We start from the raw sequence: 25,743 nt of genomic DNA on the forward strand, positions 1-25,743 counted from the left end.
AGTGGGAAAAGCACAATTCTGTCACATGGGCTCAGTCCCCAAACCTAGGACCTTCCCTGATCACAACTGAGGCACCAGAACCATCGTGGGTGACACTGGAATTTTAATGTCAGGTGTTTTGGATCCTAGTTTTGGAATTACCAGTTTTGTGTCTATTAGCCATTTACCTGGCCTTTGTAAGTATTGCTTTCCTCAGTTCAAAATAGAGATAATCCCTCTCGCTTTGCAAGATGGTCATGAGGATTGAAATAAAGCAGGAATAGCTCTTAGCATGATGCCAGGTTCACATTTCATGTTCTGGAGCTGTGAATTTCCATCTCTACAACTCAAGATGACTGAGGTGGGGTGGGCGGAAGCGGCAGATGGCAATGCTGCAGGTGGTTAGAGGGGGAGATTTTAGGGAAGCTCTGCTGGGAAGCATGGTAGCATCTGGACTGAATATTTTGCAGGAAGTAGTAGGGACCAGGAACTAATTCCTTACAAATTCTTAAGTCTCTCTTACTGATTCATTAGCGCTCAATCCAAGCGCAGGAGCCACTTTCCCCCTTCAGTCACAGAGTAACCTCTAGTTATAGACTGCCCTCTGGTTGGTCCTTCTTTCCCCAGAATCCCACAGGGATTGAGAGCTGAACCAAAACTCTTTTCTTCCCTGAGGTATCCTAGTCCAAGCTTATCAGACCACATTTTCTCATCTATCTTGGAACTCCTTGGAATTTCCTTTTTTTTTGGCAAAGCATTTCCCATCTCTGAGGATTGTCAAGAGGGCAGGGCTGGGCCCTTGGCCTCATTCACTAGATCAAGAGCAACTGGACTCCCAGCTGAAGCCCAGGATTCCTGTTCCCTGTCCAGTGCTCCCTCTGGGCTTGCATGGCTGGCCCTCTGGCAAGAAAGGACTCCTGACTGGTTTACCTGACATAGACCCCGAAGATGCCCAGCTCTGAGATGCACTGGACCACTCGGGCGGGGCTTCCAGGCCGTAGCAGGCAATTCCCAAAAGGCTCAGGTTCGATCTTCTCCATCAGAATGTAGGAGGCCCTCTCCTCACAGTCCTTCAGTCGCACCAGGGCCTGCACCATCTCTTCCCCATAGAGGTTGTTACCTGAAATTCCACTGGCCAGTCACCTTGGGTCCTTTGCATCCCTCCCCCACCCCTTGTCCCCTCACTTCTGGGGCCATGTGGGCAAGTCATTAGCTTCAGTTCTGATCCTAACTCAGTGAAGCTAATACCAGCCTGGTTCTGGAGGGGGAACTTCACTGTCACGGGACAGTCCTTACACAAGCCAATTCAGCTCCCACAACACCATCCTGGCCTGCTTCTCCACTTAGCCATCCATGGCTGTTCCTTCTCAGTCTCCTGATTGGCCTCTATCGCTCTTAACCATTGTGATTACCCAGGAATCTGTTCTCTACACACTTTTGGTTTTTCAGAGAGATATCCTCTAAGGCCCCATCACATCCTATAGCTTGTTAACTCCCAAATCGCTAACTTAAGCTCCTTACTCTAGATACCCCATGGATCCCCTAAACTGATTCAAAATGTCCAAGCAAAACTCATTATTTCTCCTTGAACCTGACTCTCCCACTCCCAAAATCAAGTGAAAAGCATCCCTGATAAATAAAAAGAATTTATTTAACTCTTCACTGTCCACTACCTCTAACCGACCGGCACACGCCTCTCCACTGTCACCTGGCTCACACCTCTCTACTGTCCCTCTGAACAGCTACACCAGACTCTTCTGTGGTCTCCTATGCCACTGTCTTCCTTCCTCACTCTGGGACATGTTCTAACATGGTGGAAATGGGGATGCTGATCAGGCACATGTGTTCTCCCTCCTCAAGAAGTTCTTTAATGATGGTTGAGTGCAAACATTACAGTGCGTAAGGACCCAGGTTCAAGCCCCTGGTCCCCACCTGCAGGGGAAAGCTTCATGAGTAGTGCAATAGTGCTGCAGGTGTCTCTTCCCCACCCACCCCCAATCCCCCATTTCCCTCTCAATTTCTGTCTCTATGCAAAAATAATTAAGTAAATAAATAAATAGTGGAGGCTAGGCAGTGGCACACCTGGTTAAGCACACATATTGCCAAGTGCAAGGACCCAGGTTCAAGCCCCCAATGCAGGGGGGACACTTCACGAGTGGTGAAGCAGATCTTCAGGTGTTTATCCCCCCCCCCTTTTTAAAAGATTTTATTTAGAGAAAGAACCAGACATCACTCGTACATGTGCTGCCAGGGACTGTACTCAGGACCTCATGTTTAAGAGTCCAGTGGTTTATCCATTACACCACCTCCTGGACTTTCCCCGCTCCCCCGATCTCCCCTTCCTACCTCAATTTCTCTGTGCCCTATCTAATAGAAATTAGAATAAATAAAAAAAGGAAAAAGTAAACAAATGACCACTGGGAATAGTGGATTCACAGTACCAGCACTGAACCCCAGTGATAACCTTGGTGGCAATAAAGTAAGTAAAGAAATGAATAAATAAATATTTCTAAAAAATTCTTTAATGACTTCCTAGTACCTACTGGGTAAAGTCTTATTTTCCTACATACATTTAATGTCCACCATGATCAGGCCCCAAATATCTTTTCTAGTCCAAATCTCTGCCTCCTCCCACTCCCATGTGGATTTCAGTCTCAGCAGTTACTCATTACTCTAAATACACATGCTTTCATGGGCTAGTGCTTTGGCTTGAGATACTTGCTTGTTTACGCCATGGTCTTCCCCCTTTCTGTCTTGAAAACTCATAACTCCGTTAAATCCAAGATAAAAAATTATCTCGTGGTCTGGGAAGTGGGGCAGTGATAAGGTTTTAGACTCTCAGGCATAAAGTCCTGAGTTTGATCGCCGGCAGCACATGTGCCAGAGTGATGTCTGGTTCTTTCTCTCTCCTCCTATCTTTCTCATGAATAAATAAAATCTTTAAAAAACAAAAAGATCTCTTCTGGGGGTTGGGCAGTGGTTCATCTGGTAGAGTGCAAGCGTTACAGTGCACAAGGCCCCTGCTTCAAGCTCCTGGTCCCAATCTGAAGGGGGAAGCTTCATAAGCAGGGCTGCAGGAGTCAGTCTCTCTCTCTCTCTCTACCTCCCTCTTCCTTCTCTCTTTTTAATTTTTTTTACTCTTTTTATTTATTTGTTATTGGATAGAGATAGAGAGAAATTGAGAGAGGAGAAAGGATAGAGAGGGGAAAGAGAGAGAGACACCAGTAGCCCTGCTTCACCGCCTGTGAAGCTTTCCCCTGCAGGTGGGGACCAGGGGCTTGAACCTGGATCCCTGTGCACTGTAATGCACGCTCTTAACCAGGTGTGCCACCGCCCAGCAGCAGCCCCTCCCTCTTCCTTCTCAATTTCTCTGTCTCTATCCAAAATAAATAAATATCTCTTCCGGTTCTATGAGGCAGACACAATCTGTCCTCAAGGAATTCACATGAGGGGCCAGGTGGTGGTACACCTAGGTAAGTGCACAAGGGCCCAGGTTCAAGCCCCTGGACCCTACCTGCAGCGGGAAAGCTTCACTGCAATGAAGCAGGGCTGCAAGTGCCTCTCTGTCTCTCTCCCTCTCAATTTCTCTCTGTCTCTATCCAATAAATAAAAATATTAAAAGGAGTTCATATGAGACAGGAAGACAGCTTCCTAATATTCCTTTACCTCACTGCCCCACAATCCACCTCATGGGCACCTCAGACCAAACTTGTCCACACCCTCCAGTGCTGGTTAGTCAGATTCCCCTGTACTCCGGTTGGTCACTGGGTCTCCTGGGACACCATCCAAATTGAGGAGGGCCTGTGTCAATTGCTCAGGTCTGCCACAGAGCCTGGGAATGTGTGTCCCCACAAGTGCTGGTCTGCACTGGTGAGAGCCAGCTAGTTAGTCCTGTTTAACTGAGCAATGCAAAAGGAAAACTGCCTACCTCCACCCTCTCTCTGAGGCTTTAGCACGAACTGGCTAGGGGCAGCAAGGGCCTCAGCGATGGCCCAGTCCCCTTCTTCACCCTGGTAGGAGGCAAGAAAGCAGTCATCAGCAGTCTTATGCCAAAGTATCAAAAGCTCTAGTCTTCCTGGTTGTGCAGGGAAGCCACAAAGAAAAAGCAGGATGGCAAACAGCCATAAATAAGCCCCTTCAGGCTGGAAGCTACTGACTGAGAAGATATTACCAAAACAAACAAAAAAACCTGCAGCAGTAAGTACAATAAGAACATACTTTCTCTGGCAATGGAGCAAAGAAAGATCTGCAGCCAGTGGCCTGGAAAAGTCATCTCCAAGTCTTATTGTCTGCTTCAGCCCCTTCCCCTGCTTAGCACCCTTCTCTGCCTTTGTGGAAGCTTACAATGGACTCTGTCCACCCCACCCCCACCAGGGTATTTGAGGTTCTGAAAGAGCATCACTGACTCAAGTCTGGGCTAGTGCCAGATGCTGCCTTCTCAACACACTGGATCCAGGTTCCTTTTGCCTAGGCCTGCAGGAGACACAGGTCGCCACGCACCATGTCTAGTGAGTAGAGGCCAGCAAAGGTGGCCCGAAGGCGAGCCACTGCCTCAGGCTGGCCAGGGAGCAGCGCCTCCAGCACTCCTGCCCTGCTCAGCTCCTGCTGCACCTTCTTTGTCCCAGCCAGCTGGGTGGCAATGTCCGGACACTTGACAGCACATGACCTCTCCAGCAGCAGGCGTGCTTTCCAGTTCTGCAGAGAGGAAAACAGTTCTGGGTTGGGGGTAGATAACATAATCGTTATGCAAACAGACTCTAGTGCCTGAGGCTCTAAAATCCCAGGTCTGATCCCCCACACCAGAAGCCAGAGCTAAGTAGTGCTCTGGTAAGAAAGGAAGGAAGGAAGGAAGGAAGGAAGGAAGGAAGGAAGGAAGGAAGGAAGGAAGGAAGGAAAGAAGGAGGGAAGGAAGAAACAGAGTTCTACATCACTTAATATCAGCTGACCTTTACTGGGCACTTTTTTTTTTTTAACCAGAGCACTGTTCAGCTCTGGCTTATGGCGGTACGGGGGATTGAACATGGGACTTTGGAGCCTCAGGCATGAGTCTGCATAACCATTATGCTATCTATCCTCTGCACTGAACACTTTATATGTATATGTATATGTATATATATATACACACACGTATATATATACACATGTATACGTATACATATATATGTGTATATATATATATTTTGCCTCCAGGGTTATTGCTGGGGCTCCGTGCCTATACTACAAATCCATTGCTCCTGGAGGCTATTTTTTCCCTTTTGTTGCTCTTGTTAAATAGGACAGAGAGAAATTGAGAGAGGATGGGAAGATAGAGACGGGGAGAGAAAGATAGACACCTGCAGACCTGCCTTATTGCTTGTGAAGTGACCAGGGGAGCTGGGGGCTCGAACCAGGATCCTTACCTGGTCCTTGCGCTTGTGCCACCTGTGCTTAACCCACTGCGCTACCGCCTGCCCCCACCCCGTGCTTTTTAATTTTTTTTTTTCTTTATCAGAGCTCTACTTAGCTCTGGCTTCTGGTAGTGCTGAGGACTAAACCTGGGACCCTGCTGCCTTAGGCAGGAAGGGCTTTTTTGTATAACCATTATGCTATATCCCCAACTGCACCTCATCCTTAAGGCTCAGCTCAATGGCCTTCTAGTCGACCTGCCAACACCCATGTTCAGCAGAGAAGCAATTACAGAAGCCAGACCTTCCACCTTCTGCACCCCATAATGATCTTGGGTCCATACTCCCAGAGGGATAAAGAATAGGAAAGCTATCAGGGGAGTGGATGGGATATGAAGTTCTGGTGGTGGGAACTGTGTGCCCACCAATACCCTTCTTATTAACCTGTTGTTAAAATTCGGACGGCTCTGGCCGGGCTGGCTTGCTTCACATCGGGTAACAGAGACGCGGAGACAACGGCTGGGCAGGGAAGCTGTATTTCTTTATTCAGGAACAACGATTCATAAACTAAGACAAACTAATCACCAAACAGAACTCTGCTGTCTCTTTGCGGTGGCACAAGCACTCCCTCTTACTCTGTAACTCGGGAACTCTCCAACTCTGGGAGTCTGGAACTCTCGTATTGGGGAACCCTCTGAAACTCTCGTATTGGGGAACCCTCTGAAACTCTCGCACTCTCGAACTCAGGAACCCTCTCCCGGGGTTCCTTGGGGCAGGGCCAAGCGGGCCCACGAAATTAACTGGACTGATCCAATTCTTTTGGCGGGGGAGGGCTAGAACAAACCAATGTAAAGCATACGACATTAACCTATGTTTTTTGTCAGTGTTTCCTTTTTATAAATAAAAATTTGAAAATAAATAAATAAAATTTTTAAAAATTAAAAAAAAAAACAACAACCTATGAACACCACTAGGTGCCAAGCATTGTGCTTCCCACCCTCACACTCAGATTGCCCAGGGTCATAGCCTGAGGAATGTGGGCACTTTCAATCTACTGGGTTCTTTTTTTTTTTAATCTTTATTTATTGGATAGCGACAGCCAGAAATCAAGAAGGAAGGAGGTGATAGAGAGGGAGAGAGACAGAGAGACACCTGCAGCCCTGCTTCACCAATTATGAAGCTTTCCCATTGCAGGTGGGGAACGGGGGCTCCAACCCGGGTCACTGCGCATTGTAATACGTGCACTCAACCAGGTGCGCCACCACCCAGCTCCAATCTGCAGGATTCTTGTCCTCAGGGAGCTCATGGTCTAGCACAGATGCATAATTATCACTAAGAGGGGAAAATGGCAGAATGTATAAGGGTACAGAAAAATGAAGGATGTGGTCTGGGAAGTGGCACAGTGGAAAAAGCACTGGACTCTCAAGCATGAGGTCCTGAGTTCAATTCCTGGCAGCACATGCACAAGAGTAATGTCTAGTTCTTTCTCTCCTATCTTTCTCATATATAAATAAAATCTTAAAAAAAAAAAGATGCAAAGTGCAAGGACTGGCATAAGGATCCTGGTTTAAGCCCCCAGCTCCTCACCTGCAGGGGAGTTGCTTCATAAGTGGTGAAGCAGGTCTGCAGGTGTCTATCTTTCTCTCCCCCTCTGTCTTCCCCTCCTCTCTCCATTTCTCTCTGTCCTATCCAACAAGGCGACAACAATAATAAGTACAAGAATAAAACAACAAGGGCAACAAAAGGGAATAAATAAATAAATGTGGGGAAAAAAAAGATGGGGGTTGAAAGAGCCAGGAAACTTGTTCATGATCTTGAACACAAGTATTTTGTTCACTCCAAATAAAACACAAACCCCTTACCATGGCCTTTGATACTCTTCAGGACTTGTAAAGGATCTTGTACCATTTTTTATTTTTAAAATTTTTATTTATAAAAAGGAAACACTGTGGTCAGGGAGGAGGCACAGTGGATAAAGCACTGGACTCTCAGACATGAGGTCCTGAGTTCGATCCCTGGCAGCACATGTACCAGAGTGATGTCTGGTTCTTTCTCTCTCTCTCCTCCTATCTTTCTCATAAATAAATAAAATAAATAAATAAAAAAGAAATAATATTTTTTTAAAAAGGAAACACTGACAAAAACTATAGGTTAAGGGAGTGGGGCTGTAGCACAGCAGGTTAAGCGCAGGTGGCGCAAAGCACAAGGACCGGCATAAGGATCCCGGTTCAAACCCCGGCTCCCCACCTGCAGGGGAGTCGCTTCACAAGCGGTGAAGCAGGTCTGCAGGTGTCTATCTTTCTCTCCTCCTCTCTGTCTTCCCCTCCTCTCTCCATTTCTCTCTGTCCTATCCAACAATGACAACAACAATAATAACTACAACAATAAAACAACAAGGGCAACAAAAGGGAATAAATATTAAAAAAATAATAATAAAAAAATAAAGAAATTCTTTAAAAAAAAACCAAAAAACTATAGGTTAATAAGAGGGGTATAACTCCACACAGTTCCCACCACCAGAACTCTTTATCCAATCCCCTCCCCTGATAGCTTTCCTATTCTTTTTTTTTAATATGTATTTATTTATTCCCTTTTGTTGCCCTTGTTGTTTCTATTGTTGTAGTAGCTGCTGTTATTACTGATGTCATCATTATTGGATAGGACAGAGAGAAATGTAGAGAGGAGGGGAAGACAGAGGGGGAGAGAAAGACAGACACCTGCAGATCTGCTTCACCACTTGTGAAGCGACTCCCCTGTAGGTGGGGAGCTGGGGGCTCGAACTGGGATCATGCCAGTCCTTGCACTTTGTGCCACCTGCGTTTAACCTGCTGCGCTACCGCCCAAGTCCCAGCTCTCCTATTCTTTATCTCTCTGGGAGTATGGACCCAGGGTCATTATGGGGTGCAGAAAAGTAGAAGGTCTGGCTTCTGTAATTGCTTCCCCTCTGAGAAGGGGTGTTGGCAGGTCAATCCATATTCCCAGCCTGTTTCTCTAATTCCCTAGTGGGACGGGGTTCTGGGGAAGTGGGGCTCCAGGACACACTGGAGGGGTCGCCTGCCCAGGGAAGTCCGGTTGGCATCATCTTAGCATTTGGAACCTGGTGCTTGATAAAAGAGTTAACTTATAGAGCCAAAAAAATGTTGACTAGATCTTGTTCCTTTTCAACAGTGTCCCATGCCACCCCTGGCCTGCCAGTGCTTAAAGCACAAATATCACTTCCCTAGTGGAATTTATATTCGCTGCTTTTCCTAATGCCGGGAAGTCTTGTCCTATTGCTTAATTTAGTGTATACCTGATCCTTCTCATCCTTAAGTCTTAGTTCAAAGTCATTTTCTCAAAGAAGCCTTCTCTGGGCGGGGGGGGGGGGGGGGGGTTGATAGCATAATGGTCTCATGCCTGAGGTTCCAAAGTCCCAGGTTCAATCCCCCATACCACTATAAATCAGAGGGAAAAAAAAAAGCCTTTTCTGAACTCCATATCCAATGTGAATTTTCCCATAATTCTGTCTCTGCGTCCTATTACTTCAAAGCATTCCTCCCAACTTGAAGACAATCTTTTTTTTTTTCTATTTTATTACTTCCTGATGCTAATCTCTTCAGTCCATAAGTTACATAAAGACCTTGTTTCTTGGGAGCTGGGCGGTGGCACAGCAGGTTAAGTGCACATGGCACAAAGCACAAGGGCAGGCTTAAGGATCCTGGTTTTCGAACCCCCAGCTCCCCACCTGTAGGGGGTCACTTCTTCCCATCTGTAGGGAGCTGCTTCTCCTCACCTGTAGGGGGTCGCTTCCCAAGTGGTGAAACAAGTCTGCAGGTGTCTATCTTTCTCTCTTCTGTCTTCCCTCCTTTCTCGATTTCTCTCTGTCCTATCCAACAACAACGACAGCTATGACAACAATAACAATAACAACTACAACAAGGGCAACAAAATGGGAAAAATAACCTCCAAGAGCAGTGGATTTGTAGTGCAGGCACCGAGCCCAGCGATAACCCTGGAGGCAAACAACAACAACAAAACCTTGTTTCTTGTTGAAACCTGAGTGTCTAACATAGCACCTAGCACTTTGTAGGTGCTCAATAAATATTCTTGCTGTTTAATGAGGTGAAATCTGAGTGGGGTCCTGAAGGATAGGGAGTCTGACACATGACTCAACGCAGAATCAGTACTCAAGTTAACAACATAGTGTGAACAATGGTCTGTAGTTGGGTAATCAAAGGCTGAATGGTTTGCTATGCCAGGTGTGGAGGGTGTAAAAGAGAAACAACAGTCATGCCTTTCAGCTTTAGTTCTCATTCTCAAGCATGTGGTGGCTAGTGTGTCCTTGAATCCAGCCCATAGCAAACTTCCCACAGTGGAATCAAGGCTCTGGCCTGAGAAGCAATGCTCCTTCTCCCTCTCCATCCTGCTCCTTTCTTCGATATAATCAGTCTGCGTGCAGTGCCTTTCGGCGGTCTCCAGCAATCACTCTCGCCACTTAACTACCAGGCTGGTGTTCTAGGCAATAGTATAGATAGGTGGCTGGAAAGATCTCCAGAGAATTACAATTGCATTGGGTGTAGGGAAAGCAAAACTCAGAAGTAAACACAGGCTTGCCCAGGGTCATCCGGTAAGTCACTAAGCTTTGTAGCTTTATCTTCATCTTCTAAACTTGGTCTGAGCTTCTTGCTTCCCTAAAAATGTTCTCCACTTTATATAAAATATCTCTGTAAGTGCAATATTTTCTCTTTAAAAAAAAAAAGATTTGGAGGCCCGGCGGTAGCGCAGTGGGTTAAGCACACATGGCGTGAAGCACAAGAACCAGTGCAAGGATCCTGGATCGAGTCCCCAGCTCCCCACCTGCAGGGGAGTAGCTTCACAAACAGTGAGGTAAGTCTGCAGGTGTCTATCTTTCTCTCCTTATCTCTGTCTTCCCCTCCTCTCTTGATTTCTCTCTGTCCTGTCCAACAGCAATGGCAGCAATAACAACAATAACAATAGTAGCAACAAGGGCAACAGGAGCAACAAAAATGGGAAAAAGTGGCCTCCAGAAGCAGTAGATTCTAGTGCAGGCAATAACCCTGGAGGCAAAAAAAAAAAAAAAATTAAGGTGGTGCACTCAGTTAAGCACACACAATACAATATACAAGGACCTGGGTGCAAGATCCTGGTCCCCACATGTAGGGGAGAAGCTTCATAAGTGAAGCAGTGTTGCAGGTACCTCTCTCTCCTTCCCTCCTTCTTTGTCTCCCCCTTCCCTCTCAACTTCTGGCTCTATAAAAAGTAAATAAGAAATATATATTAAAAATAATCTATCTATAAAAAAGAAAGGTATTCATTTAATTAATTTTTATAAGAGCACTACTTAGCTCTGGTTTATGGTGGTACAGGGAATTGAACCTGGGACTTAGGAGTCTCAGGCATGACAGTCTGTTTGCATAACCATTATGCTATCTATCCCCATCCTTTGAACTTTTTTATTTATGAGAATTTGGATAGGGGCAGAGGAGAGAATTAGAGCATCACTCTGGCACATGCCTGAGGTCAAACTCAGGACCTCATACTTGAGAGTACTACACTTTATCCACTGTGCCACCTCCTGGGTTACTGGTGTCTCTTGCTAAAGTTTTTATATATATATAATTAATTATTTATTAGAGAGAGAAACTGAGAAGGGAGGGGGAGATAAAGGGGGTGAGACAAACACCTGAAGCACTACTTCACTACTCACGAAGCTTTGCCCCTTAGGGAACAGGGGCTTGAATTTAGGTCCTTATGCACTGTAGTGTATGTACTTAATTAGGTACGCCACTGCCTGGGCCTAAAATGTTCTTTTCTCTTATTTATTTATTATTATTTTTTAATATTTATTTTCCCTTACTGTTTTATTGTTGTAGTTATTATTGTTGTCGTCATTGTTGGATAGGACAGAGAGAAATGGAGAGAGGAGGGGAAGACAGAGAGGGGGAGAGAAAGACAGACACCTGCAGACCTGCTTCACCCTTGCAAAGTGACCTCCTGCAGGTGGAGAGCTGGGGGCTCGATCCTGGATCCTTACGCCCTAGCGCTTTGCACCCAGGCCCAAGTTTTCTTTCTTTCTTTCTTTCTTTCTTTCTTTCTTTCTTTCTTTCTTTCTTTCTTTCTTTCTTTCTTTCTTTCTTTCTTTCTTTCTTTCATTTGTCCAAATCTCTTGTCCTCTGGAACCTAGATCTATTTTCCCTGTGGACAGTCTCTCCCTTCTCTAGCAAGCAAGTACCCACTACTACTAACTGTTGGATAGTATGCCAGCTCCCACCGGCTTAAACACCAGTATGTCTGTATGAGATTAGTTTGATCCCACTCAAAGCTGCGGTCTATTTACATAAATCACTTTTACATTTACATAAAGCACCACCTTCCCTCCAGGGCATTGGTGGTTCAGTGGTAGAATTCTCACCTGCTCCGCCATCTCCTTGTCACACCCTGATCTTCCACCAGTCACTTTTCGCTCCACCCTCTCTATGTCACATCCTGTTTCCACCCTACCTGGAGAGCATAAATACAGCTGCTCTTCTGATTAAAGACACTTGGAAATTGCTTTCCGGCTCCAAGAGTTCCAGAGTGTATCTCCTGCGGTTAGTGTGGCATGAGTTCCTGATCCCTCTTCCATGCAGCAGCCTAGATCGGCTCCAGTTGAGTTCTCTCCAACCCAGAGAGCACTAGCTTGGGAAGAAGCACCCTCAGGCTATCCCGGCAACTAACCACTTTAAAAATTATTTATTATTGGATAGAGATAGAGAGATGATAGAGAGGGCGAGAGACAGAAAGACAACTGTAGCCCTGCTTTACTACCTGTGAAACTTTCTTCTTGCAGGTGGGAACCAGGGACTTGAACCTGGGTCCTTGCACATTGTAACATGTGCACTCAACCAGGTGTGCCACCACTTGGCCCCTGCTACTAACCACTTTCTAGACGAAAGAGTCTTTAAATAGAGTTTGCACCTCCATCAGCTTAGTTTTGTTTTTGTTTTTCCCATTTCTGTCAACTTATTCCTTTATACAGCTGGGTCACAAGGAGAATCCTATATTCAAATAATTATATATCTGGAAGAAACTTCCTCAATTTCCTAGTGTTGTTCTCTCAGCTTACAGAATCAAGGAAAGAAAAGGTCTGGAACCTGCTCATAGTCACACAAGTAGAGCCAAAGGCTCATGACTGCCTGTATGGAAATCCCCATAGTATTTCCAAATTTATTTACAATCTTCCAACTGAAATCTGGGCTCCTTAACTTCTCTATTTTAGGGTTAGAGACCGGAAGAGAAGAATTATATATAGGTAATACCACTGGACTAAGAATCAGGAAGCCTGGACTGACTCCCTGTGGAAATACCTCTCTGGCTGTCTCCAAAGCTTAGTTTCAAAGAGTGGGTTATAAGGGCTATATAATAATGGTTATAGAAATTAATTTTGAAATGACAAGGCAAGATAAGGTGGTACAATTACTGTTAGTAAAACAAATGAGAAGATGATAAAAACTTTCTGATACAGATAAGAGGTGGCAGGATTGTGGGAAAGTAAATTGGTCCAAACTCTGCAGAGAACAGTCTGGATAATTCTCAGAAAGCTAGAAATGGACCTGCCCTATGACCTGACAATTCCTCTACTGGGGATATATTCTAAGGAAATAAACACACCCATCCAAAGAGATCTATGTATACTTATGTTTATAGCAGCATAATTTGTATTAGCCCAAACTCGGAAGCAGCCTAGGTGTCCAACAACAGATGAGCGGCCTAAGAAAGTAAAGCAGTATGATGAGTCGGGAGACCCAGATGTGGCTGACCATCTCATTGCCTCCCTGGATGCAGCACGTCAAGACCGCTGGCAACAACTCACGGAAAGTCTGAACTTCACCCACTCAAGTAGGAAGGCCTGGAAGCTTCTTCATAGTCTGGGTGCTGGTAGCCAACCCCCTCCCATCTCCCATCCTCCCATATCTCCAAACTCAGTGGCCAGTCACCTAACTCAAGTTGGATGTGCTAAGATCGACCCAGTCTGGAAAAGAGAAATTTCCCATGAGTGGTCATCCCACTTCTGGTTATCTTGTCCATCTCCAAAACTCTCTCCCTTTACACTGTCTGAACTGGAAGATGCTTTGAAGAGGGTTAAACTGGGAACAGCTGCTGGCTATGATAACATCACCCCAGAATTCATTCTTAACTTGGGCCCCGTGGCAAAGAAGTGGCTCACTTCATTCCTGTCCCACATCTTGGAATCTGAATCTATGCCCAAAATTTGGCGTCATGCGAAGATAATAGCAGTTTTGAAACCAAAGAAAGACCCAACACTGGCCGCCAGCTATAGACCAATTTCTCTCCTCTCCGTGTGTTACAAACTCCTCGAGAGGCTGCTTCTGTCACGTATTTCTCCTCTTACAGAGAAATTCCTATCACCCGCCCAAGCTGGTTTCCGCCCAGGAAGATCTACCTGCGAACAAGCCTTGGCCCTCTCAACTTACATTGAAAATGGATTCCAGAAGAATTTAAAAGACGGGTGCTGTCTTTGTTGATCTCACAGCAGCCTATGACACGGTCTGGCACCGTGGTCTCCTAGTCAAGATCTCAAGATGCCTGCCTCCATGGGTGGCCAACACTATATCGTTTCTTCTCCAAAACAGAAGATTCCGGGTGCATCTGGGTGACAAGTCTAGCAGATGGAGACTTGTCTCAAGTGGCCTCCCCCAGGGCTCTGTTCTGGCTCCTATGCTATTTAATATTTACATCAATGACCTTCCAGAAACTTCTTCAAGGAAGTTCATCTACACCGATGACATCTGCTGTGCAACTCAGGCATCCAAGTTCGACATCCTCGAGGAAACACTCACGAAAGACATGTCTCTGATATCTGATTACTGTAAAAAATGGCGACTAATCCCTAGCACTGCAAAAACGGTATCATCTGTTTTCCATCTACACCATGCCTCGGCCTCGCGTGAGCTTAATGTGCAGCTTGGCGGTACGAGAATCCAGCATGAAGCCCAGCCAGTCTATCTTGGCGTTGTTACTCTCGATCGCACCCTGTCATTTCAAGAACATCTCATAAAAACTGCAGCAAAGGTGGGCGCAAGGAATAACATCATTGCAAGACTGGCCAGCTCTTCATGGGGCGCGAGCGCTTCCACACTACGATCATCATCTCTGGCATTATGCTATTCCACTGCAGAATACTGTGCCCCAGTATGGTTCCGTAGCCCCCATGTCCACTTGGTCGATTCCAAATTATATTCCTCCATGAGGATAATTTCTAGAACCATCCGTTCCACCCCGGTTCCATGGCTGCCAGTTCTTAGCAACATCGCCCCGCCAGATATTCGTCGGGATGCGGCATCATTTAAGTTCATTTCCCACGTCTACGCTCGACCGGACCTGCCAATATACGCGGATATCTTCACCCACCCTGTCCAACGCTTGATGTCTTGTCACCCAATCTGGTCCCCTACGCCTACACTGAACTTCTCTGTTCCAGACTCTTGGAAACAGAGTTGGCAGTCAGCTGAGGTCAAGAACAAACACCTCATCACAGACCCCTGCAAGGGTCAACCCGGCTTTGACCTAGCACGTTATGATTGGGCCCTCCTCAATCGCTATCGAACAGGCCATGGCCGGTGCGCCGCTATGTTCCATCGCTGGGGAGCCAGAGACGACCCGAACTGCCCCTGCGGCTCCAGACAGACTATGACCCACATAGTCAACGACTGCCACCTCTCCAGATTCAAAGGAGGTCTCGAAACTTTACATCAGGCTCAACCTGAGGCTGTTGACTGGCTACAGAAGAAGGGCAAAGGCTAGAAGAAGAAGAAAGTTGTGGTATATATAATACACTAGTGGCATACTACTCAGCTATTCAGAATAATAAGTTTCTTCATCTCATCTTGGATGGAGCTTAAAGGAATCATCTTAAGTGAGATAAGCCAGAAAGAAAAGGATAAATATGTGATGATCTTACTCATGGACAGAAGTTGAGAGATAAAGACAGAAAGGGGAAACACAAAGCAGAAGTTGGGCTGGATTTGGTGTATTGCACCAAAGCAAAGAACTCTGGGAAAGGTGAAGGTGAAGGTGAAGGTGAAGCGGCTTTCAGGTCCTGGTGTATGATGGAAGAGGAAGACCTAGACTGGAGATGACAGTGTTTTGCAGACACCTATCTTGGTGAGATGAGAAATTGTTTCCATGTGTCAACAACTGTACTTATTATAAACCATTAACCCCTCCAAATAAAAAAAAAAGGGGGGAGTTGGCAGGAATCCTAACAGTTTTCTGTTGACCCTGGGTTGCACTGCTAACAAAAGTTGATTAATATGTCAGGGTTAGGGAGATAGCATAATGGTTATGCAAAAAACTCTCATGCCTGAGGCTCTAAGATCCCAGGTTCAGTCCCCAGCACCACCATAAACCAGAGCTGAGCTGTACTTTGGTATGTGTCTCTCTCCCATTAAAATAAAATAAATATAGGGGGCCATGTGGTATCACACCGGGTTAGTAGCACTTAGTATGAAGTGCAAGGACTTGAGCAAGGAGCCCAGTTCCAGTCCTCAATTCCCCACCTGCTGGGGAATCACTTCACAAGTAGTGAAACAGATCTGCAGGTGCCTTTTTTTTTTTCTTTCCCTCTCTATTTCCCACTCACCTCTCAATTTCTCTCTGTCCTATCCAATAAAATGGAAAAAATGGCTGCCAGGAGCAGCGGATTCATAGTGCAGGCACCAAGCCCCCCAGTGATAACCATGGAATAAAAATAATAACTATATTTTAAAAATATACACACACAGAAAAAGTTGATTATGCCCATCTCTTCTGAACTCTGGGGTCAAAGATATTGAGTAGCGTGAAATTGGCCAAAGTGGGAACATCTGTACCAGAGAATTCAACAAATGTTACAAACCTCACCCTTAAAGATGGCTTCCTAGAATTTACCAGGCCCAGGAGGTGGCACATTGTATAAAGTATTGAACCCTCAAGCATGAAGTCTCAAGTCTGATCTCTGGCATTGAATGCACCACAGTAATACTCTGGTTCTTTTTATCTCTTTCTCAATAATAAATGACTCTTTTAAAAAATCATTCATAAGCAGGGTTAGATAGTATAATGGTTATGCAAAAAGATTTTCATGCCCTGAAGTCCCAGGTTCTGAATAGATAGTATAATGGTATAATATATGATATATAATGATAATATATATGATAATGATAATGATAGTATAATTAGATAGCAAAATGGTTATGCAAAAAGACTCTCATGCCTGAGGTTCTGAAGTCCCCCTATACCACCATAAATCAAAGCTAAACAGTGCTCTGGTTAAAAAAAAAAAATTATTTACCAAGTATATCCTAGAAATACTACAAATGACTAAAGCAGCACATATTCCTGAGGGTTCTGATTCTAGAGGACGGTGTGTTTATCTATAGAGAATGAGAAGTCTCATTCTCATTTTTCCTAAGGAAAAGCTAAAGGGAGAGTTCAGGAGAAATCCCCAGTTGCTATGATGTCTGAGCTAGGTCTCTAAGCAGTGATGATGGGTCCCAGTAGGAAAAGGACAATCAAACAGAAAATACCAACCCCCCAGAAAAACAAAAAATCAAATGATCTCATCCAAAAATGGAGAGAAGATATAAACAGAATATTCACCATAGAAAAGATCCAAAAGGCCAGTAAACAGCAGCAAATGCTGGAGAGGTTGTGGGGACCTGCACTGCTGGTGGAAATGTAAATTGGTCCAACCTCAGTGCAGAGCAGTCTGGACAACTCTTAGAAGACTAGAAGTAGATGTATCCTGTGACCCTGCAATTCCTCTCCTAGGGATATACCCTAAGGAGCCCAACACACCCATCTAAAAAGATATGTGTTCATAGCACAATTTGTGATAGCCAAAACCTAGAAGCAACCCAGGTGTCCAACAACAGATGAGTGGCTGAGCAAGTTGTGGTCTGTATACATAATGGAATACTACTCAGCTATTAAAAATGATGAATTCACCTTCTTCACCTCATCTTGGATGAAGCTTGAAGGAATCATGTTAAGTGAGATAAGTTAGAGAAAGATAAATATGGGATGATCTCACTCATAGAAGTTGAAAAATGGGAGTCGGGTGGTAGCACAACGGGTTAAGCACAGGCGACATAAAGCACAAGGATTGGCGTAAGAATCCCGGTTCAAGCCCCCGGCTCCCCACCTGCAGGTGAGTCGCTTCACAAGTGGTGAAGCAGGTCTGCAGGTGTCTATCTTTCTCTTCCCCCCTTTTATTTATTTATTTAAAAAAGGAGACATTAACAACACCATAGGATAAGAGGGGTACAACTCCACACAATTCCCACCACTAGACCTCCGTATCCCATCCCTTCCCCTGATAGCTTTCCTATTTTTATCCCGCTGGGAGTGTGGACCCAAGGTCATTGCAGAAGGTGGGAGGTCTGGCTTCTGTAATTGCTTCCTCTCTCTCCCTCTCTGCCTTCCCCATCTCTCTCCATTTCCCTCTGTCTTATCCAACAATGACATCAATAGCAACAATAATAAATACAATAGTAAAACAAGGGCAACAAAAAGAAATAAATTAAAAAAAAGAAGTTGAAAAAATAAGAAAAGTGAAAACACTAAACAGATCTAGACTGGAGTTGGTGTATTGCACCAAAGTAAAAGACTCTGGGGTGGATCGGGGGAGATTACAGGTCCTGGAACATGATGACAGAGGACCTAGTGGGGGTTATATTGTTATGTAGAAAACTGAGAAATGTTATGCATGTACAAATTACTGTATTTACTGTCAAATGTAAAACATTAATTCCCTAATAAAGGAAAAAAGAAAAACTGAGAAATGTTATAAATGTATAAACTACTGTTTCTACTGTCGACTGTAAACCATTAATCCCCCAATAAAGAAGAAAGAAAGAAAGAATGAGAGAAAGAAAGGAAGAAAGAAAGAAAATACCAACCTGTGGGCTATATTGACTTGGCATGTAGCCATCCCGAAAATAAACCACAGCAATTTCCTGGCCATCCCTAGAACACAAGATGGAGAAATCTGCTGGGTTAAGTTTCTTTCTTTCTTTTTTTTGTTTTTTTTTCTGTTAACAGTTTTATTTAAAAATATGAAACGCTCCACGAATTTGCGTGTCACCCTTGCGCAGGGGCCGTGCTAATCTTCTCTGTATCGTTCCAATGTTAGTATATGTGCTGCTGAGCAAGCACTTTTTTCTTTCTTTTTTAACCAGAACACTGAGGAGTTCTGGCTTATGGTGTGGTGCAGGGGACTGAACCTGGAACTTTGGAGCCTCGGGCATGAGAGTTTCTTTGCATAACTATTATGCTATCTACCCCACCCTTGTTTTTATAACTGGTGTGTATGTAGTTCAGTTGATTGATTTCAGGGATACATCAACTGGAGCTTGGCTTTTTTAAAAGTCAGGCCTCTGGGGAAGCCCAAGGAGGGGTTCATTGAAACCAGTGGGGGAAAAAAAATACCAAAACTACCATGACTTCCACTAAAGCATAGAACTGTTCAATAAGAAATGCGGGACCAGGTTGGGTGCACACATTACCATGAGAAAGGACCAAGGTTCAAGCTCCCAGTCCTCACTTGCAGGGGGGAAGCTTCTCAAACAATAAAGCAGTGCTGCAGGTATCTGTCTCTCTCCCTATCTCCCCTCCGTTCTTGATTTATCTTATCAAGTATGATAAAGATAAATTTAAAAGTTAAAGAAAAAAAAAGCTCTATAATATTCCAGCCCTAGAGTCACTATAGGAAGGCTAGAGTGAAACAAAAAGGCAACCAGAATCAAATTAGGTAAACTTTCAAAAAGTAGGCTCAAAATTACTGAACAGTAGAATACTGTCAAACTTAGCAAAAACACAGTTGTATCTGAACACTGAATCCAGTCTATATTTTTTTAATGGAGGTGAGGATGGGGGGATGCAAACTTCTGAGCCGAGTTAAGATACAGACTGCCATTTTGAACTTCTTTCCCTTTTCTTTGATTGATTTGATATTGCCTGACTTCTCTGGAAAGTAAATTAAGCACTCTGTTTTGTTAGAACAAAGTCTATTTTTTAAAGTTTCTAAGTGGGGGGAGTCGGGCGGTAGCGCAGTGGGTTAAGCGCACATGACACAAAGCCCAAAGATCAGCGGAAGGATCCTGGTTCGAGCCTCCGGCTCCCCTCCTGCAGGGAAGTCGCTTCACAGGCGGTGAAGCAGGTCTGCAGGTGTCTTGTCTATCTTTCTCTCCCCCTCTCTGTCTTCCCCTCCTCTCTCCATTTCTCTCTGTCCTATCCAACAACAATGACATCAATAACAGCTATAACAATGAAACAACATGGGCAACAAAAAGGGAATAAATAAATAAATAAATAAATAAATATTAAAAAAGTTTAAGTGGAACATTTGGGAAGGTGGTTCAGTGATGAAGCACAGTTCTCACTGCACATATGAATTCCTGGATTAGATTCCCAGCACTGCATATACCATAGTGATGCTCCGGTATCTCTCTCATTAAATAAACAATTAAGTGAACAACAAAAAAAATGTAAGTGGCACTGTGAAATTTTACTAAAGTTCTTAATTTCAAGAATAGAGGTGGGGAGCTAGTAGGCATAGTGGTTATGGAAAGACTCAGGCTTGGAGCCGAGTGGTGGTGCACCTGGTTGAGCACATGTGTTACAGTACACAAGGACCCAGGTTCGAGCCCCCGGTCTCCACCTGCAGGGGGGAAGTTTTGTGAGTGGTGAAGCAGTGTTGCAGGTGTCTCCCTCTCTATCACCCCCCTTTCCTCTTGATTTGTGGCTATTTCTATCCAATAAATAAAGATAATTAAAAAAAAAGTTTCCAGTTCAATACCTGGCACCACCATAAGCCAGAGCTATACAATGCTCTGATAAAATTAATTAATTAACATACCACAAATAAAATGTGTGTATATATGAATAAGAGAGTTGCAGGTCTAAAACGCAACAAGCAATGTTACCCAAATATGTGGTACTAAAGTCACCTAGAGGTGACCCGTGGAAGAAGCACAGGCCTAGCTTAGAACACTAGTCGGGGCCTCTGGAGGTGTGGCCTGAGGTCAAAGAGCAGTTCCCAGATAAGTCACAGAACAAGCCAACTGCTCCCCTTCTTCACTCACCACTCAGTCTACTCCCTCCCATGCCTGGTTTGATCAGCTACCAAGAAAGATAAGACAACTTTTGGGAGCCCAGAGTTATATGAAAGCTGAGGTTATTTTAAGCAAGCCATTTTCCAGAATGCCAAGAGCTGTGAAATCAGTCTTTGGCAGTAGAACTTGGCTGGCCTTCTCCAAGACTTCCAAGGGTCATGGGATACTCAGAGTTTACTCATGAAGTTCAGGGAGAAGGAAACAAGTTATCACATCTCCCAGAAAAGAGAATCACCTGGGGGGAAGTAGGTGACAGGATGTACTCCCCAAACCAGCTCTCTATTGGATCCTGTGGGGATGCTCCTTGAACACTTACATAAACAGCCTACGGTCTTGGTCCAGCATTCCCTTTTCAGAGACATCTTCAAACCTTCGTCGAATTACATGGATGTTCCTGGAGGGTGGGGGTCGGAGAAAGGCAAGAGTCAGAAGGAATGAAGCTTCTGCTCTGAATGTCTGAATGGCTCTCTCCACATTTAAACTTTTTTTTAATATTTATTTTATTTATTCCCTTTTGTTGCCCTTGTTGTTTTATTGTTGTTGTTGTTATTGATGCCGTCCTTGTTGGATAGGACAAAGAGAAATGGAGAGAGGAGGGAAAGACAGAGTGGGAGAGAAAGATAGATACCTGCAGACCTGCTTCATCGCCAGTGAAGCAACTCCCCTGCAAGTAGGGATCTGGGGGCTCGAACCGGGATCCTTAGCTGGTCCTTGTGCTTTGCACCACGTGCGCTTAACTCTCTCCACATTTGAAGCCACATCAGGGCAGTGTCTCCCCCCACCCCACCCCTTTACTTACCTGCTGAGTAGCTCGTTTTCTATGGCACGTTGGTCAAATATGTTCCGTTCCTTTTCTTGGGCAATCAGAAGCACCAGAGCACTGGGGAGAGAGCACAGTCATCAGAAGTGACTACTGGGCTTGTCCTCTCTCTGCTCCACTCTCTTTAGTAATAATAAAGTGACACAACTTCCCTGAAGGAGCAGAGGTTCTCTCAGCTCAGGACTGCCTCAGGAGGTGACACTATTTCTAAGAATAGAAAGTTGCTGGGGGGGGGGTGCATTTGGTTAAGCACACATGTCATCATGTGCAAGGATTGGTACAGGCCCCACTTCTCATAGGCAGTGAAAAAGGTATGTAGGTGTCTCTCTCTCTCTTTCTTTCTTTCTTTCTTCCTTTTTTTTTTTTTTTTTTTTGGCCTCCAGGGTTATCACTTGGGCTCGGTGACTGCACTACAAATCCACTGCTCCTGGAGGCCATTTTTCCCATTTTGTTGCCCTGGTTGTTACTGATGTCATTGTAGGACACAGAGAAATGGAGAGAGGAGGGGAAGACAGAGGGCTAGAGAAAGACAGACACCTGCAGACCCACTTCACTGCCCATGAGCGATCCCCCTGCAGGTGGGGAGCCTGGGGCTCAAACCAGGATCCTTACACTGGTTCTTGCACTTGGTGCCATGCACACTTAAGCTGCTGCACTACAGCCTGACCCCACTCTCTCCCTTTCTATCTCCCCTGCACTCTCAATTTATGTCTGTCCTATCAAAAAAGAATAATGATGATGATAATAGAAAGAAAAAGAGGAAAAAATGGCCACCAGGAGCCATGGATTTGTACAGTGGGCACCAAGTCCCAATGATAAACCTGGTGGCAATTAAAAAAGGAAGAAAAAAAGAAAGAAAGAAAGAAAGAAAGAAAGAAAGAAAGAAAGCAAGCAAGCAAGCAAGCTTAGGTAGAAAGTGGCAATGTTTCTGTTCCTTTAGTAAATATTTTAATGATGTCAAATTTCTGTGAAAATTAGATTTAGATTCAAAAGCATCTAAAAAATCCAAGAGGACTCTTTTCTTAGAAATTATCATAATGATTATAAAATCTTTCTGGAATAAACAGGTGAGAGCAGTAGAGAATATTCTATCAGAGAACAATGCTGGGGGGGGGGGGGAGACAATGACCCTATTCTATTACTTGACTGAAAAGCATCTAATAAAAGAGTGTGACTCTTAAATGAGAAATTACACTAGCTAAGTGGAACCCTGCAGAAACCTTATAGAGTCAACTCTAAGGCATTATATCCTGGGCCTGTCAACATTTCTGTGAAGAACACAGAGCCACCTTAGGCCTCACAGTATTGATGCGACCAAGGGGCTTACCTGGCCTCCTCCTGTCTACTCATCCATCTGAGTTTCTTAAAAAAGCAGGAGCTCCCTATGTTCAGTGGGGAAGCATTTACAGAAGCCAGACCTTCCACCTTCTGTACCCCATAATGTCCCTTGGTCCATGCTCCCAGAGGGATAAAGAATAGGAAAGCTATCAGGGGAGGGGATGGGATATGGAGTTCTGGTGGTGGGAACTGTGTACCCACCAGTACCCCTCTTATTAACCTGTGTTTTTTTGTCAGTGTTTCCTTTTTATAAAGAAAGATAAAAAAAAAAAAAGTAGTAGCTCAAGGACTCAGGGTTAAGTTAATTCCAGAGAACTTGTTTACTTGGCTACTTGCCACACTACCTTTAGCTGTTAAAGTCAGCTTCAACCCCCATCAGACTCTTAAGGTCAATGTTGAGCAGTACCAGATTTCAGGTTTGTTTTTTTTTTTTGTCCACTAGGATTTCTGCTGGAGCTTGCTCTCTGCGTGACTACACCATTCCTGATGCCCCCCTTTTTTTCCTGGCCTCCTGGGTTATTGCTGGGGTTTGGTGCCTGCACTATAAATCCACTGCTCCTGGAGGCCATTTTTTCCCTTTTGTTGCCCTGGTTGTTTATCATTGTTATTATTATTATTGTTGTTATTGCTGTCATTGTTGTTGGCTAGGACAGAGAGAAATCAAGAGAGGAGGGGAAGACAGAGAGAGGGAGTGAAAGACAGACACCTGCAGACCTGCTTCACTGCTTGTGAGGTGACTCCCCTGCAGGTGAGGAGCCGGGGGCAGCTCAACAGGGATACTTACGCTGGTCCTTGTGCTTCACGCCATGTGTGCTTTAAACAGCTGCACTATTGCCTGACCCCCACCCCTTTATTTTTTTAAAATAGAGGGTGAGACAGAGAGGGAGAAGGGAAGAGAGAGAGGGAAAATGGGGAGGCATTTGCAGCAACACTTCACTTCTTGTGAAGCTTTCCCCCTGTAGGTGAGGAAGGAGGCTTAAAGGCAGGTAATGTGTGCACTCTACTGGGTGCACCACCATTCGTGAGTTTTGCTTTGGCTTTAAATTGTGTACTTTAGAGATAAACTAGAAATGATGCTTTCACAAGTCTTCTTGCCCCATAGAGTTTCAAGAAGCAGTGGCCTTGCTCTTTACTTGGCAGCCCAATCTGCTCTGCTCCTGGGTACAAGGGTGGCACCTGGCCCAGGCTGGCTCACCTCCAAGAAAGGACAGAGGAGGACACTTGGAAGGTATAGGTTAAAGTGGAATGACATGTCGAAGTTAATTGAGTCAGTTTGTTCCTGCCAAATAATCAGAGCCAGGCTCAGAGAACATACTGTCTGTTCCCCCCGACTCCCACCTTCAAATCTGAGCAGTCTGCTTAGGATGAGGAAAGTTGTCAAATAAGCAAGGTAAAGTGACAGTGGTTAGAAGAAAGGGCTCCTGCACCTTTGTCCTTGCTCTGCCAGTGGCTAGTGGCATGTCCTTATGCAAGTCAATTTTTTAAAAGAATTTATTTATTTGTTTATTTATTTATTTATTTAATTCATGAGAAAGTTAGGAGGAGAGAAAGAACTAGCCGTCACTCTGGTACATGTGCTGCCAGAGATCGAACTCAGGACCTCATGGTTGAGAATCAAATGCTTTATCCATTGCGCCACCTCCTGGACCACATGCAAGTCAATTTCTGGCTTAATTCAATCATAAGTTTCAGCCTTTTATGTTTTTTTGTTTGCTTTTTTTTTTTTTGCCTCCAATGTTATTGCTGGGGTTCGGTGTCTGCACTACGAATCCACTTCTCTTGCAGGCCATTCCCCCACCCCATTCTTGTTGCCCTTGTTGTTTATCGTTGTTGTTGGATAGGACAGAGAGAAATGGAGAGAGGAGGGGAAGACAGAGTGGGAGAGAAAGACAGACACCTGTAGACCTGCTTCACCGCCTCTGAAGCAACCCCCCTGCATGTGGGAAGCCGGGTGCTCAAACTTGGATCTTTATGATGGTCCTTGCACTTTGTGCCATGTGGCTTAACCTGCTGCGTTACCACCTGGCCCCCAAGTTTCTACCTTTTATAATAAGAATATCTCTCTCTGATATCTCCTTTTTTTATCTTACTCATTCTAATATAACCCCAGTATTTTGAGTTTATTTAAATGTCTAAATTAGTGGAGCCAGGCAGTACTGCACCTGGTTAAGTGTTCAGATTACAGTGTGTAAAGTTCTAGGTTTAAGCACCTGGTCCCTACCTGTAGGGGGAAAGCTTCTTGAGTGGTGAAGCAGGGTTATAGGTGTCTCTCTGTCTCTCTACCTCCCCTACCCCTCTCAATTCCTATCTCTATCCAATAATAAATAAAAGTATTAAAATGTTTTTAAAAAAGAAAAGAGAAAAAAAATTATTAAAAAAATGTAAAAAAAAAAAAAGAAAAAAAAATGTAAAAAATAAATAAATAAATGTCTGGGTGCAGGCCTGGTGGGACTCAGCCTGTAACCTGTTAACTCAAAATAAATGTAACCCCTTGCCCTCCAAAAATATAACAAATAAAAAATGTCTAAATTAAAATCATAATTTAGTGGTCCGGGAGGTGTCACAGTGGATAAAGCATTGGACTCTCAAGCATGAGGTCCTGAGTTCAATCCCCGACAGCACATGTACAAGGGTGATGCCTGGTTCTTTCTCTCTCTCCTCCTACCTTTCTCATTAATAAGTAAATAAAATATTTAACAAAAAATCATAATTTAGATGAAAATATATGTATATACATATGTATATATGCATATATATACTTTTTTATTTAGTTTTTTTTTCATTTTTTTTTAACTTTATTTTTTCCCTTTTGTTGCCCTTGTTTATTGTCATTGTTGTAGTTATTATTGTTGTCTATCTTCGTTGTTGGATAGGACAGAGAGAAATGGAAATAGAAGGGGAAGACAGAAAGGGGGAGAGAAAGACACCTGCAGACCTGTTTCACCACTTGTGAAGCGACTCCCCTGCAGGTGGGGAGCCGGGGCTCGAACTGGGATCCTGATGCTGGTCCTTGCACTTCCCGCCATTTGCACTTAACCTGCTGCACCACTGCCCAGCTCCCAGTTTT

The 25,743-nt window shown here is 44.4% G+C and overlaps 1 protein-coding gene and 1 non-coding gene across 4 annotated transcripts in view; both read right to left on the reverse strand.

The window, feature by feature from the left end:
• Window positions 1-25,743, reverse strand: part of GSS (glutathione synthetase) — a 56,065-nt gene that overhangs the window by 538 nt on the left and 29,784 nt on the right. For all 3 annotated transcript variants that reach the window (XM_007522657.3, XM_060188784.1, XM_060188789.1), the window contains exons 7-12: window positions 21,318-21,398; window positions 20,835-20,912; window positions 18,305-18,371; window positions 4,480-4,674; window positions 3,908-3,989; window positions 910-1,099 (exon numbers count right to left, since the gene is read on the reverse strand). In XM_007522657.3, the coding sequence (XP_007522719.1) occupies window positions 910-1,099; window positions 3,908-3,989; window positions 4,480-4,674; window positions 18,305-18,371; window positions 20,835-20,912; window positions 21,318-21,398 (693 nt within the window). The remainder of the gene's footprint in view (window positions 1-909; window positions 1,100-3,907; window positions 3,990-4,479; window positions 4,675-18,304; window positions 18,372-20,834; window positions 20,913-21,317; window positions 21,399-25,743) is intronic.
• LOC132542707 (U6 spliceosomal RNA) lies at window positions 18,455-18,560 on the reverse strand. The gene has a single exon (XR_009553677.1). It is a non-coding gene; the product is annotated as a U6 spliceosomal RNA (small nuclear RNA).

The sequence above is a fragment of the Erinaceus europaeus genome, chromosome 1 (assembly GCF_950295315.1).
Source record: "Erinaceus europaeus chromosome 1, mEriEur2.1, whole genome shotgun sequence".
Taxonomy (NCBI): Eukaryota; Metazoa; Chordata; class Mammalia; order Eulipotyphla; family Erinaceidae; genus Erinaceus; species Erinaceus europaeus.